The sequence below is a fragment of the Ostrea edulis genome, chromosome 4, assembly GCF_947568905.1.
Source record: "Ostrea edulis chromosome 4, xbOstEdul1.1, whole genome shotgun sequence".
Taxonomy (NCBI): Eukaryota; Metazoa; Mollusca; class Bivalvia; order Ostreida; family Ostreidae; genus Ostrea; species Ostrea edulis.
The window spans coordinates 21984003-21996593 of NC_079167.1; the positions used below are offsets into that span (position 1 = coordinate 21984003).

The 12591-nt window shown below is 34.9% G+C and overlaps 1 protein-coding gene across 4 annotated transcripts in view; it reads right to left on the bottom strand.

The window, feature by feature from the left end:
- LOC125671317 (leucine-rich melanocyte differentiation-associated protein-like) overlaps positions 1-10870 on the bottom strand; it is a 49322-nt gene extending 38452 nt beyond the window's left edge. For 2 of the 4 annotated variants that reach the window (XR_008802297.1, XM_056162231.1), the window contains exons 1-4: positions 10694-10869; positions 6329-6429; positions 1403-1529; positions 919-1058 (exon numbers count right to left, since the gene is read on the bottom strand). Coding sequence is in view for 3 of the 4 variants with exons in the window: in XM_056162231.1 (XP_056018206.1) it covers positions 919-1058; positions 1403-1529; positions 6329-6429; positions 10694-10807 (482 nt within the window). In the remaining variant the exon portion in view is untranslated. Of the gene's footprint in view, positions 1-918; positions 1059-1402; positions 1530-6328; positions 6430-10693 lie in introns of all 4 variants that reach the window. The other 2 variants (XM_056162230.1, XM_048906898.2) reach the window with 2 other exon arrangements.
- Positions 10871-12591: the final 1721 nt, after the last annotated feature.

A 12591-nucleotide genomic window follows, 5' to 3' on the forward strand; every position in this document is an offset into this window, starting at 1 on the left:
GATTCAAGGCATTTTTTCAGGATTGGTTGAAAAGGGAATACAACAAAAAATTAATTTAGGAAGAAACATGTACACACGATTTTAGTACTTTAACATTATGTCTGCACATGACATTAACATTTCATATATCACTAAAGATTTTGATCTCATACATATCTTGGTATTTTAATCACTTCTTGGATCAGTCTGATTAAAATCGGACACCATACTCATTATCTTATCTGACGAGTATAAGGAGAAGGGGGTGGTTTTAATCAGACTTTTCTTGGATAAAGCTACTTAAGATGTAAACTCCTACATGTAAGGTTTGTGCAACAACTTGCACAGGTCTCATAAATTTACTGTCTTTATCATAATTTCTACACTTCTTCTATGAATTCTATATTCCTTTTTGTATGATTTAAAGTCTAAAATTTCAATACATACAGTATTTAGAAGGGGCTATATTCTGCAGGGAAGAATTTTTGGAAATTACAGTACACTTCTCTCTTTGTTTGCGATTTCATCACAGTTGAACTATAAACTTCTAAGATTATACCAGGAATTCTTCGGATTAAGATTATACCAGGAATTTTATGGATTAAGATTATACCATGAATTCTATGGATAAAAATTATACCAGGAATTCTATGGATTAAGATTATTCCAGGAATTCTATGGATTAAGATTATCTATCAAATTTTGAATACTGTAGAAAATAGAAATGATATTATGCTACAACTGCATCGAACTGGTCATTTAGATTTATGATTGTGATGTTTGAAAGAATAATGCTCTAGCATTTGTGATAAAATTATGAAATAATATGATTAATATCTATCCATAAATTCTACCAAAGAACAAGGAATAGGTTGTTAAATCTTGTGTCTTTCTCCTCCTTGTTGAATGTTAGTATGTTACAGGTACACCCATACTAACCGATATCTCTGGTAATCTTCCTCATCTTTGTCCAGACTAGACAGCTGATTAGGGCACGCCTCATTACTGAGCATGCTCAGGTAGGTCAGTCTAGGCAGGTTGTGAGATATATTATCCAATAGCTGATCAAGATTTGTTATCTGGTCATTAGGAAGAGATGAAGCGAGGATGATTAAAGTGAAAACCATCACTGTCACATAAAATAACATTTATTCATCAGTCAGAACAATTTTATCAGATAATGAAATCTAGAACACTACATAACAAATAAGCCATCTGTCGCGGCACACTAGAACTAATTCATAGTGAAGTGGATGTATCCCTTTACCACTTGTCAAAAACAGCAGGCCAATTCAATTCTATATTCAAGGTACAAACATACATGATAAGTCATCCTTTTCTTGAAAGGTTTTAGCTTTAGGCTTATTCCTCTTGCATTATAATAATATATTTAGCATTACACACTGCAGTGAAAACAGGATACCTTGTTTTTATTTAATGTGACTGTGTGTAGATTTTGAAGTTTTGGAAACTTGATTCCATCATCCAAATCATTGTTATCTAACACTAGTTCCTCTAACTGGGTAAACTTCTCTAGTCCCTCCAAAGATCTGCAAAAACAACCATCTGAGTGAAATCAGGAAACACGGGTCAAACATTGTATATGTAAGGCTTTAAAAATAACAGTCTACATGAAAACTGGAAACTCTGGGCAAACATTGTATACAGAAGGCTTTGGATCATCATGTCACTTGTATCTAAGATATGTTTACATTGACAAAATAGACAAGCAGTTACTGTCCCTAATCCTTATCATCACTGCTGTTTAAACCATACAGTCACAAAAACTGCAGTGAATAAAACCAAGCCATAATATACATTTATTGCATGATAGTGAGGGAGATATATGAAGATTTATTCACCCAAGAAAAATCATATTCCCTGAGGGCAACGCCTGAGGGGAATATGATTTTTCTTGGGTGAATAAATCTTCATATCGCCTGAACATTCATGCAATAAATTTTTTATTATACCGAAACAAAGCAAGACTCAAAAGTGGATTTGAAATTGGAGTCCGCTCATCTATATAGCTGAGATCGTCCTAACGGTAACACAGCGCCATCAACATATTACGATAGAAGGTACAAACAAAGAAATACAGTGATATGATAACCAGTTTTTGTATTTCCATTCTCCTTGACTGCTGATTTACTTGCTTGTTTTTGTATCAACCAAACCATGCATTCAACTGTGTATCAGAGACCCGCATACTTTGTGCCTTACGAACTATGAAAGTAGATTGAGTCGGACTTATTGTGACGTCACAATACACTTCGTCTACCTTGATGTTAAATTTATGGAAAATGCACGAGGCTGCCCAAGGGGTAAATATGATAGGGAGATATGATGTTCGAAAGGGAGATATGAAGTTTTGTCATCCCTGGCATGTGAGTGTCTAGACCAGTCAGATAACGCGTTACATAGAATTCTCATACTGAGGTATAATAATATTTATTATTAAATGATCAGGAATTTTTATGCTCTCTGATTGGTCAAGATGATCTTTTCTGGTGTGTACCTCAGAGTGAGATCACCTTATTGACAATATTAATTTTTGCAAGGTTTATTCGGGATTTCCCTTTTGACCAACCATAAGTTTGCTGACATTTTTATCAACCGATCAAACTGTGCATTTTAAAGCAAGTATCAGTAAGTAAAATTCAATGCCATTAACGGCTTTACAAAACATTACATTTTATGGTCGTTAAATCAGTATCAACTACAATGTAAAATTATTACTGTTACCTTTTCTTAGTTTTGCACATTTTCATTTGTTGAAAGAATGAAAAAAATATATAGTGAAAATTGTTTTAAGATTCCTGATCAAGTAATAAAGCAATAACTTTTGATTTGCTCTACTTGTGGCTACACAGACCTGGTCAGATATTGATTGACCTCGACCTACGGCCTCAATCAACCAGGTCCATATAGTCATGAGTAGACCACATCAAAAGTCAATGATTGTATAATACAGTGGAATCATTTTAATTCGTGGGGGCCAATGTTTGTCTGTAAGCAAAATTTTGCTGGTTCATGGGGATGTATTTTCTTGGGTAAGTGATACGATATCACTTGTTGTTGTTGTTGTCAGTTCCTCTTTATTTCCGTGCAGTATCACAGGTAGTGTCCACACTAGTGGGCCCCCTTCCAGGTATCTGGCTGGCTGCACGCATGGCAGATCTCACCTCAGATCTCCATTCTTTCCGGTCTTGAGGGTCGGCAGTAGAGAGCTTCCATTCTCTATGATCTTTCTCTGTCAGCTCTCTCCAAGATAGCATTGGCCGACCAACTCTACGTCTCCCAGAAACTTGTATATTTAGAGCGCACTTGACTGCACTGCTGGATCTGACAACGTGCGCGGCTGAGTTAAGGCTTTCCTCATAAATGTAAAAAATGTACTTTACCGCACTGGCACATTACATGACGTCACAATGAAAAATACGTCATGATGAAGGTCATGACGTACATATCTACATTCCTTTTGCGGTTGGAAACGTCAAAAATATTTTTTCGTTATTTAACACCCCTGTCAAACAATAAACCGCAATCGTGTAAAAGTTTCTGTCAAATGGGTTATATTAATTCTCTTTGATATTGAAATATTTTCAATTTCTTCTTTATATAACATACATGCTAAAGTAATATACATATCATATTGTGATCTTGATATCGCCCCTAATCTGCACGTATAGTGACTTTCACAATCAACTCATTTGCATAAACAGGGTTTCCGTACACACAAATTTCATCATTGGCACGACACCCCGAGGTTTTTGAGTGAAAAATGTTTGATTTATGTGACATGTGAACTTCAGTGCAAAAGGAAAGTTAGGGGAGCAAGTTGTGGCTTCAACAGAAAACATGTTTTTCAGGCTAGATTCAACTTACAAAAATCGCCGAATCTTGCATATTCAATGCAAAAATTAAACATGTTACAAGTCACGATAAACTTGCTCCCATCACTTTTCAAATCAGGAAATTAATATGTTTTGAAGTTATATTAACTTCAACTTGCATTGATATCTGGATATCGTGCCAATGGAACGATTTATACATACACGGTACGATTTTATCTTGATATTTGATCACGTGATATACAGCTGATGTAGAGACTCTCGGTCTGGTGAAAAATGTATGGAAGGTCAATATGCACTTAATTATATATATACATATTTGTTTTGTATAAAAGGGTTGTGTGTACAGAATTTGTCAAAAATTGATCTGTTTATAATGCTTTTTTCCTCTGACATATTTCTATGGCCCTACTTAACACAACTGCGTGGCCATACCAGCGGAGTCTCCTTTCCCTTAAGATGAGGTCGAGGTCGTTGATGCCAAGCCGCCCCAGCAATTCAGTTGAACTTACAGTGGCCATATCTTCAGGCTTGATGTTACAGATCTGTCTTATCATGGCCCTGTCATTGCGTAGTAGGCGATGAAGATTTGGCTTGGTCAGTGCCCAGGTCTCACTGGCATGGAGCATAGCGCTCCGTACACAGGTGTTATACACTCAACCACGGGTCTTATACGACAGGTGGCGTGATGTCAGGACTGGTAGCAGCTCCCTGAACTTCTTCCAAGCAGTCTTCACATGCGTAGTGGCTGCAAGGTCACAGCCACCAGCTGCGGAAAGCATGTCTCCGAGGTAGCAGAAGGAGCCTACAACCTCCAACTTGTCCAGACCAACTTGGATATCACTGCAGCCTGCCGTCAAGAGGGCGAGCAGTTCCTCTGCATCTTGAACATCTGAAGTCAGGGTCCACAGACAGGCGCACGAGCCCACTGCATTTCTTGTGCACCCAGTGCTTGCAGCCATTGCAGAAAATACTATTGCTGCCTACACCTGTACGACAGACAGCACATGGGAAGCTGCCCAAGTCCTGAAGTAGGTCAAGACCCGTACCGCAGATCATGATCTTGGTTTTGCCTGCATTCACTCTCAGTCCTTTCCTTTCCACAGCTTCTTTCCAAGTCAGAAGCCTCTTGACACATTCATCCAACGAGTCAGTAATGATAACCAGGTCATCTGCATACAGATCCTCCCAGGGAACACCGTTACGAAATTCGCGTGAAAGAGCCTCGAGTACGATGATGAAAAGCAGAGGGCTGAGTACTGACCCCTGATGGACTCCGACCCTCACAGCAAACTCCTCACTGTAGCCATCACCAATGCGGACACAGCTACGGGCATTTGCATACATATATATTTTCACTAGGAGAGATAACTCTATTTGGTTTTAAAAATTTTCGAGGACACGTAAATTCATGGGTAAGTGTGACCCACGAAATCCTTGAACATCAATCGCCCACAAACAATGATGATTCCACAGTATATAGAATGAAGACAATTAAAAACCACTAATTGTAAACGGTGTGAAATTGGATTTGAACAATACAAAGTGAAAATAACAATGAGTAAATACAAAGCTGTATGCAGTAAAATTATTGTAGAGTTCACACTGTTGGTACAATAAGATCTATAAACACATACTGTAAAACAATTTACTTTCACTGGGGTTTAATTTTCATGGTTTTTGATAATACTGAACTACAATGTCAAGAGAATAAGAAACAGTGAAATCAGGTCCCCATCAATATGTTTATATTTTTCTCAAATCACAAAAAAGTGATTCAATCATTTTACAGAATATGTACAGCTTCATATAGGTAAAGACATTAAAGGGACTGGTTCACAATTTTTGAACAAAATATTTTTTTATTTTTGATGTGAAACATCAAAAATATTAACTCATTTAATGTTGTCAGCCAACATTTTGACCTACTGAAGGCAAGAATAAAAGCAATATTTTAGCCTTAAATCTGTGTTATGTAAACAAAGACTCGAGTCTTTTTATGTAAACAAACAAAACCAGTGAAATATCAATTTTGTAATATAAAGCATCTTAATTTTGCATAATCACAAATTTTAACTTTTAGATGACACATTTTACCCGAAGAATGCTTGAAATGTGAAAGATATAATAAACTTAGATCGATATCCATTTCTTCTGAAAATTTTGTAAACAATAACATACCGCAATCTTTGTTTACAGAACAAATAATGAACTCTCTAAAATGAGCTTCTGTGATAATGTACAACTTTAATTTTTATGCGAAATCATTTGAACACATTAGGCAGTAGACTCTGGTCATTAATAGTGAAAAACAAAATTCGTGAGTCAGTCCCTTTATGAATTAATCTTTATATATAATCTTGAAATCTTCCTCAGAAAAACACTGAAATGTTTCCATGGTACATCGAATCTTTTCCAGAGTTTTGTTCCCCGATCAGGCCATTAATACATGTAACTTTCTTCATCATTTTATCAGTACTAATCATAAAATTTACCTTAAACAGTTAAAACTCAGATCTAATCTTCGTGTTTTCTCTGCAAATTCATTGGCAACATCACTGGGAATCTTTGTAATATCTTGACCAACTAATGAGAGCTGCAACATACATAGAACTGATTATTATACATATTCTACTCTCTTGGTCCTATCCAACATCTGTATTTTCACAACATGTTTACACTGATGTAGATTTTTTGATATCATCGGATCAATGCAATGTGCGAATGTCAATGTGAAATTGCAGGTTTCTGATTATTTAACTGTTTCCAATAGACAGCTGTTTCTTTCTGTATTCTGAAAGACACCACATTTGTCCAGAAGTTGTTTAATTTTAAAACAGGTCAAATCATTTTTCTAAACTTGGGTTAGTAGGGAGATAGACTCTGACAATGCCTACACCATTCTCTCACCAGAGGGCACATCACTCAAGTCTGACTTGTAAGTGAAGCTTGTGTAATGTGCCCTCTGGTGAGAGAATGACTGTATACAGCCTCATTTTCATTACAATTCAATGTACGACAGCGGAATCAAAACTATTGTACAGTGAATGTAAACTGGTCATGACATTTCTATGGGATGATGGACACCAGAACTCTGAATTTAAAACTGTACATAGAGGATAATTCATCATAAGGTCAAGAGACATGTTTTACATTTTCATATTGATTGTGGATTTAATACATGTATTCTTCAGTTGTTCATTGTTTCTTTCATATCACATAACAGGAATGGAGAAAATGTGATTGATCAGGCAGAATTCGAACACAATGCCTCAAACCCGAAGCAGATTCCCAACCACCTGAACAGCCTAATGACCAGTAATAATATATATATATATATCACCTGAACAGCCTAATGACCAGTAATAATATATATATATATATATATATATATATATATATATATATATATATATATCACCTGAACAGACTAATGACCAGTAATAATATATATATATATATATATATATATATATATATATATATATATATATCACCTGAACAGCCTATCAACCAGTAATGATATATCTATCACCTTGACAGCCTAATAGCCAGTAATGATATATTATATATCACCTGAACAGCCTAATAACCATGAGTAATGAAAGTAAGAATAATTTTACAACCTTCAATATACTCACAAAGTACCATGACAAAGTGCAAATCAGGAAAAGAAATGACCATAGTAATTAAAAATAATCTGTTAGAATCTATATCCTCAAAATTATGAAAATCTCCATTAAATATATGCCATAAAATGGGGGTTTTGTAAAATTACTTTCAAATTGTCAGCCATTTTGATAGAAGTCACATAGGGAACTCTCGCAGATAGATGGCCCTAATCCAAACTTGCATGATATATTGTTTCCAATGCAAATTATGTGTCAAAAATATCCATTTTTGTAGCACACGTTAAAGGTATTTTTTCATGAAATATTACAAACATTTCAGTGATACACAATGCCATCTAAAAATTAATTCTGCTACACTGCCGACACATAGGACAATGCAAGTACTTGCATAGATCACATCATATCGGTACCATAGGCTTCATTGGCTGGGTGGGGGCATGTACATGTACAGAATTTTGCTGAAATATTGAAGAATTCACTAGCTTTGGAAACATCCCAAAAATATATTCAGCCACAAGTGCTTGGGTCATAACATATGAATACACTTTTAACATCAGTGTTCGAAATTAACCATAGACCGAGTCTATGTCAAATGACACTGGTCTATGCCAATTGTACTAATTGAGATAGACCAAATTGTCTATGCCGATTTTCCAGATTTAAAGCATTAAAGCTATTCCAAAGGACCTTACAAGGCCACTATTAAAAAATTGTTTGTTGGGTGTTTGCCTACCCTACCCCTTTGATGATGGGTAGGTAGGTAGGCATTTTTTTTTTGGTCAGGATTAATTTTTTTTCGTGCATTAAATATTGTTCTCCCACATACGTCAGTGCTGCTGGAATTTTTTGTACATCGTCTACATATATCTATATATTTTGTTTGCTATATTATATCTCTTCATTAGCTAAGTTCTTTGTCATTAATTAAATATGCTTTTAAATGTACATATGTGCCAGCCTTATCATATTCAGCTCTATCATATTTATATATCTGCTTTTGTATATAACATCACTATTCATCAGTACACCACTTTGCACCACTTTATAAATAAGAATTAGTTTTGCTTTGCACTTTTGTATTGTTCTGTGTATGCACCGTATAGTTCTTAGTCATCCTCTGATTTATGCTAGTAGGCATGCAGTGTTATATATTCCATTGAACATGTCTGACACATGGAACTAGTGTGACAACTGTTTTATGTAGATTTGAAATTTTTAAATGATATATATAAGTACTGCTCAGTAACATAAAAGCATGATGAGTGGATTTTATTTCAAAGTTTTTCTTGGGTATAAAATGTAAAGTAGCAGTCTAAAACATTGAAAACAATATGGATTTTGTATCTTTTTTCAAATTCTAAGAAAAGCTTTGAAATAATTGTTTAGATGCATTTCTGCATGAACTAATATGTTTTACAGCGTGACCATGTTTGAGGGCAAAGCAAACAAATTTTGGCATTAGTATCTATATCCAAAACAGAACAAAAACAACCCGAAGTTAGCACGAGGACGGAGCTGTATCAAAGCATCCTAATTTTGGATATTTGATCAGCCTATATATTGAACGCAGGAAATATAACGCAATTGATGTAAACAGTACATTGTGACGTCATATTCAGCATCGTTATTTAGCAAATTTACAAACATAGTGTTTGAACCACAACAACAAACATGGCGTTAATGGTGGAATGATTATATATAATTAAGAAAATAAGATTTACATGCTTTTACGAATTTTATGTAACATCTCAGAACGACATGAACTAGGGTAGATGAGATTCAAAATGGAGAAATACATGTCCACGCGATAGTATTCGAATTGATGCCATTAGTACCAAAATTTTCAAGTTCCATAAGTATGGTTTAATTTTTCATTGTTTTCCTTTTAAACATGTATATATGTGTTACCTATAGGGAGAGCTCCGGTCTCACGGCCCTTCGGGCCATGAGAGGGCTTCGCCCTCTATTAACCAGACACTGCAAGTATCATGTAACCTGGGGGTTCCAACTAGCATAGAATCTGTTATAATGGCTTGGTTTGAGAAAATAAATTTAACAGATATGCACTTCGACATGTGCTCTATGTTGTGTCTATGTTCGTCAACCGCAGTTGAATCCATGTCAAACTCAAGCAGTCTATTGGCTTTGCTTCGTTCCTTTGAGTTTTTAACCTCTATATTTACGCATAAAGTTGCGTACGATTTTGTCCTCTTCAGGTCGGACACTTTGAAACAAACCATCAAGGAAGCGCTTGAAGCAAAGCAAGGTGACTGTCAAGTGCTTTACTGACTCGGACGGCTAAAATCCGGCTCGAACTCGGTTCTGTTCCGCACCGGACAATAAACAAAAAAAAAAAAAAAAGACATAGCTGATGGACCAATAAATTTTTTGGGGTCGGCGACCTTTTGAGAGGGTCGGGCAACTAACGCCCAACAAACAATTTTTTAATAGTGGCCCAATGTAAGGTCCTTTGGAATAGCTTTAATGCTTTAATGGTCAGTCGACATCTTATAAGTGTTATGAGGAAAGGAGGATATTGTTATCAGTGGAAATGGAAAGAAAATATGCTTTTTAAGTAAATTAGAAGTAAATGAAAATCTTTTTTGTGATATTTCTTTGCAATGTTGCGGTCTATGCCAATACAATAAAGTCTATGTCATCTTGTTCTGGCATAGACCCGTGGTCTATACCAAGTTTAAAACCAATTTTGAACACTGTAACATTATACATATGTAAATAATCAACAATGAAGGATTGCCTACTCCTGTGGTCCAGGGCTGAGTACACAAAAAAGACCACAGGTGCTTGGGTCATAACATGTAAATAATCAACAAATATACAAGGTTAGATATATGTGCATTCATATGTTATAACTCAAGCATCTATATATTTAGCCATTGAATCTGTCAATGAAGTCTCTCTTTCTCTACTCAATGTGTGTGTGTGTAAACATACATGTGTACATTCAGAACCGACACTCGGGTTGTTGAGTCTTGTTGATTTTAAATTTTATTGCTCTCTCTCTCTCTCTCTCTCTCTCTCTCTCTCTCTCTCTCTCTATATATATATATATATATATATATATATTCCTTTTACATATAACCTTTTTGCACTGTGCTCTCGATGTGGGATCAAGGTAGCCGAAAATAATGACCGAATATTATGTTACTCTTGGCTTGTCAACTTACAGGCCTTTTAAACACTGATAAATGTCTTTATAGTACTCACCATTCCGTCGACAAAAACAGGTGTTATGACCTCGTTTTCCTGAGTGACTTCTTGTCTTAAAGCATCGTCTTCCATCATGCTTTCTTGTTTCGCTTCATACTGATCGTCAGCCATATTTCATATCACGTGATACGTAAATCCAACAAAATCACGTGGACAGTAGTAACCTTGCCGCTTTGTCTCTCTCTGTCTCGCTTTTTTTTTTTTAATATCTAGGAGAAATATTATAAAGGAAAACATAAATAAATAAGACGTACTATCTTAGGTAAGAATAAGGACACCTATAAAATTTATTCGGATTTTGAAAACAAAATTTCGAGAGAAAATATCAGGACCACAAGCCTAATGGATATAGGTTATTTACGAACGTCCTATCTTCTAAGAATTAAAAAAAAAAGAAAAGAAGGCAAGATGCTGTCCTATAGGTGTGTAATATTAAAAAAAAAAGTAAAGATCTGTCATATCTAATAAATACACAAAATACATGTATAATATACTTGTACGACAATTTTACTTCATTATATCATTGTTACATATCACATATGTAAATAGTTATTGTATATTTCGGTGTATCTTGATTTATTTGGACGAAGTGCGGTGACGAGTGTGAAATATATTTAGTCCTGGAATTTTGGAATTTGTCTAGAACTTTTACTCGTCTCCTCCTTGAAGATGGTATATAAATAATGATATAATTTGTCTAGTGAAGTTACAAATCTCATTAATGTATTTTCGACTTCTTTTTTTTTCCCCTTTCCTTTGTTAAAATGTTGTTGTTTTTTTAGACTTAGTTGGTCTGTATCCTTCAAGTTATGACCAACATTATATATATATATATATGTATATATATATATATATATATATATATATATATATATATATATATATAAAAGCACTAAAGTTTCAACAACACCCGATACCTCAAAGTGTCGGATCCACAACATGGATACAAGGTCAAATACAAAAAATTATACAAAGCACTAAAATGACCAACAACACGAACAACGAGATTGTCAAATTTTCGGGACGACCCGTCCCTTCTTCAGGACAAACGAAAAGAATTACATAATGTGGTCAATATCAACAGAGCATAATAACAAAAACTACATATAAATACATCTAGCACTACAACTACACTAATCTACAAACGTATTTACAACGCAGACTACATGTTTTTGGTCTTTAGGCTTGCCAATCAATGTTAAAAGTGGAGCGAATTAGGACATGCCTTATTCGTCCAAAGAGCTGATCCAAAATGTCCGAAAAGAAAAACAATAAACTTAATTAATCTCAAGTGGAACGAGTTAACCCAAATCTTAATTGTTCAGTATCCCTAATCCTCATAGTCTAGTGCATTTCTATCATCATAACGCAGCTCAAATTGTTAATCAAAGCATATAATGTAATCTTGGGAGTTTATCTTTTTCAAATACTTTTTTTAAATCAATAATTCCATAATTCCGTTGGGGTTTTTTTTTGGGGGGGGGGGTAACTTTCTCTCTCTCTCGCCATATATGCTCTCTCTCGCTCTCGCTCTCTCTCTCACGAACAATATGAAATATATAACTAAAATATTGACACTATCTATTCTATGTTGACACTATGTTTTTATATTTACAAATTTTATTTTTACATACCGGTATTTGTAAATATAGAACAAGGAGGGTCAATTCGTGACGAGTCCCTGTGATTTAATCACAGCAGCCTGCTTCCGTTAAAAAAAATGTAAACGATACTTTATGTTAAAATATAGCAATTGTTTACATTTCTTTAATGGTATCGAACGAGCCCCTGTCATTTAAATTTGATTTATTTTCATTCAATTTGCGCAGTTAGCCTTGATTCAATGAATTTATATATATATTCATTTATTTACTATATGCGGAGACTCTGGTTCA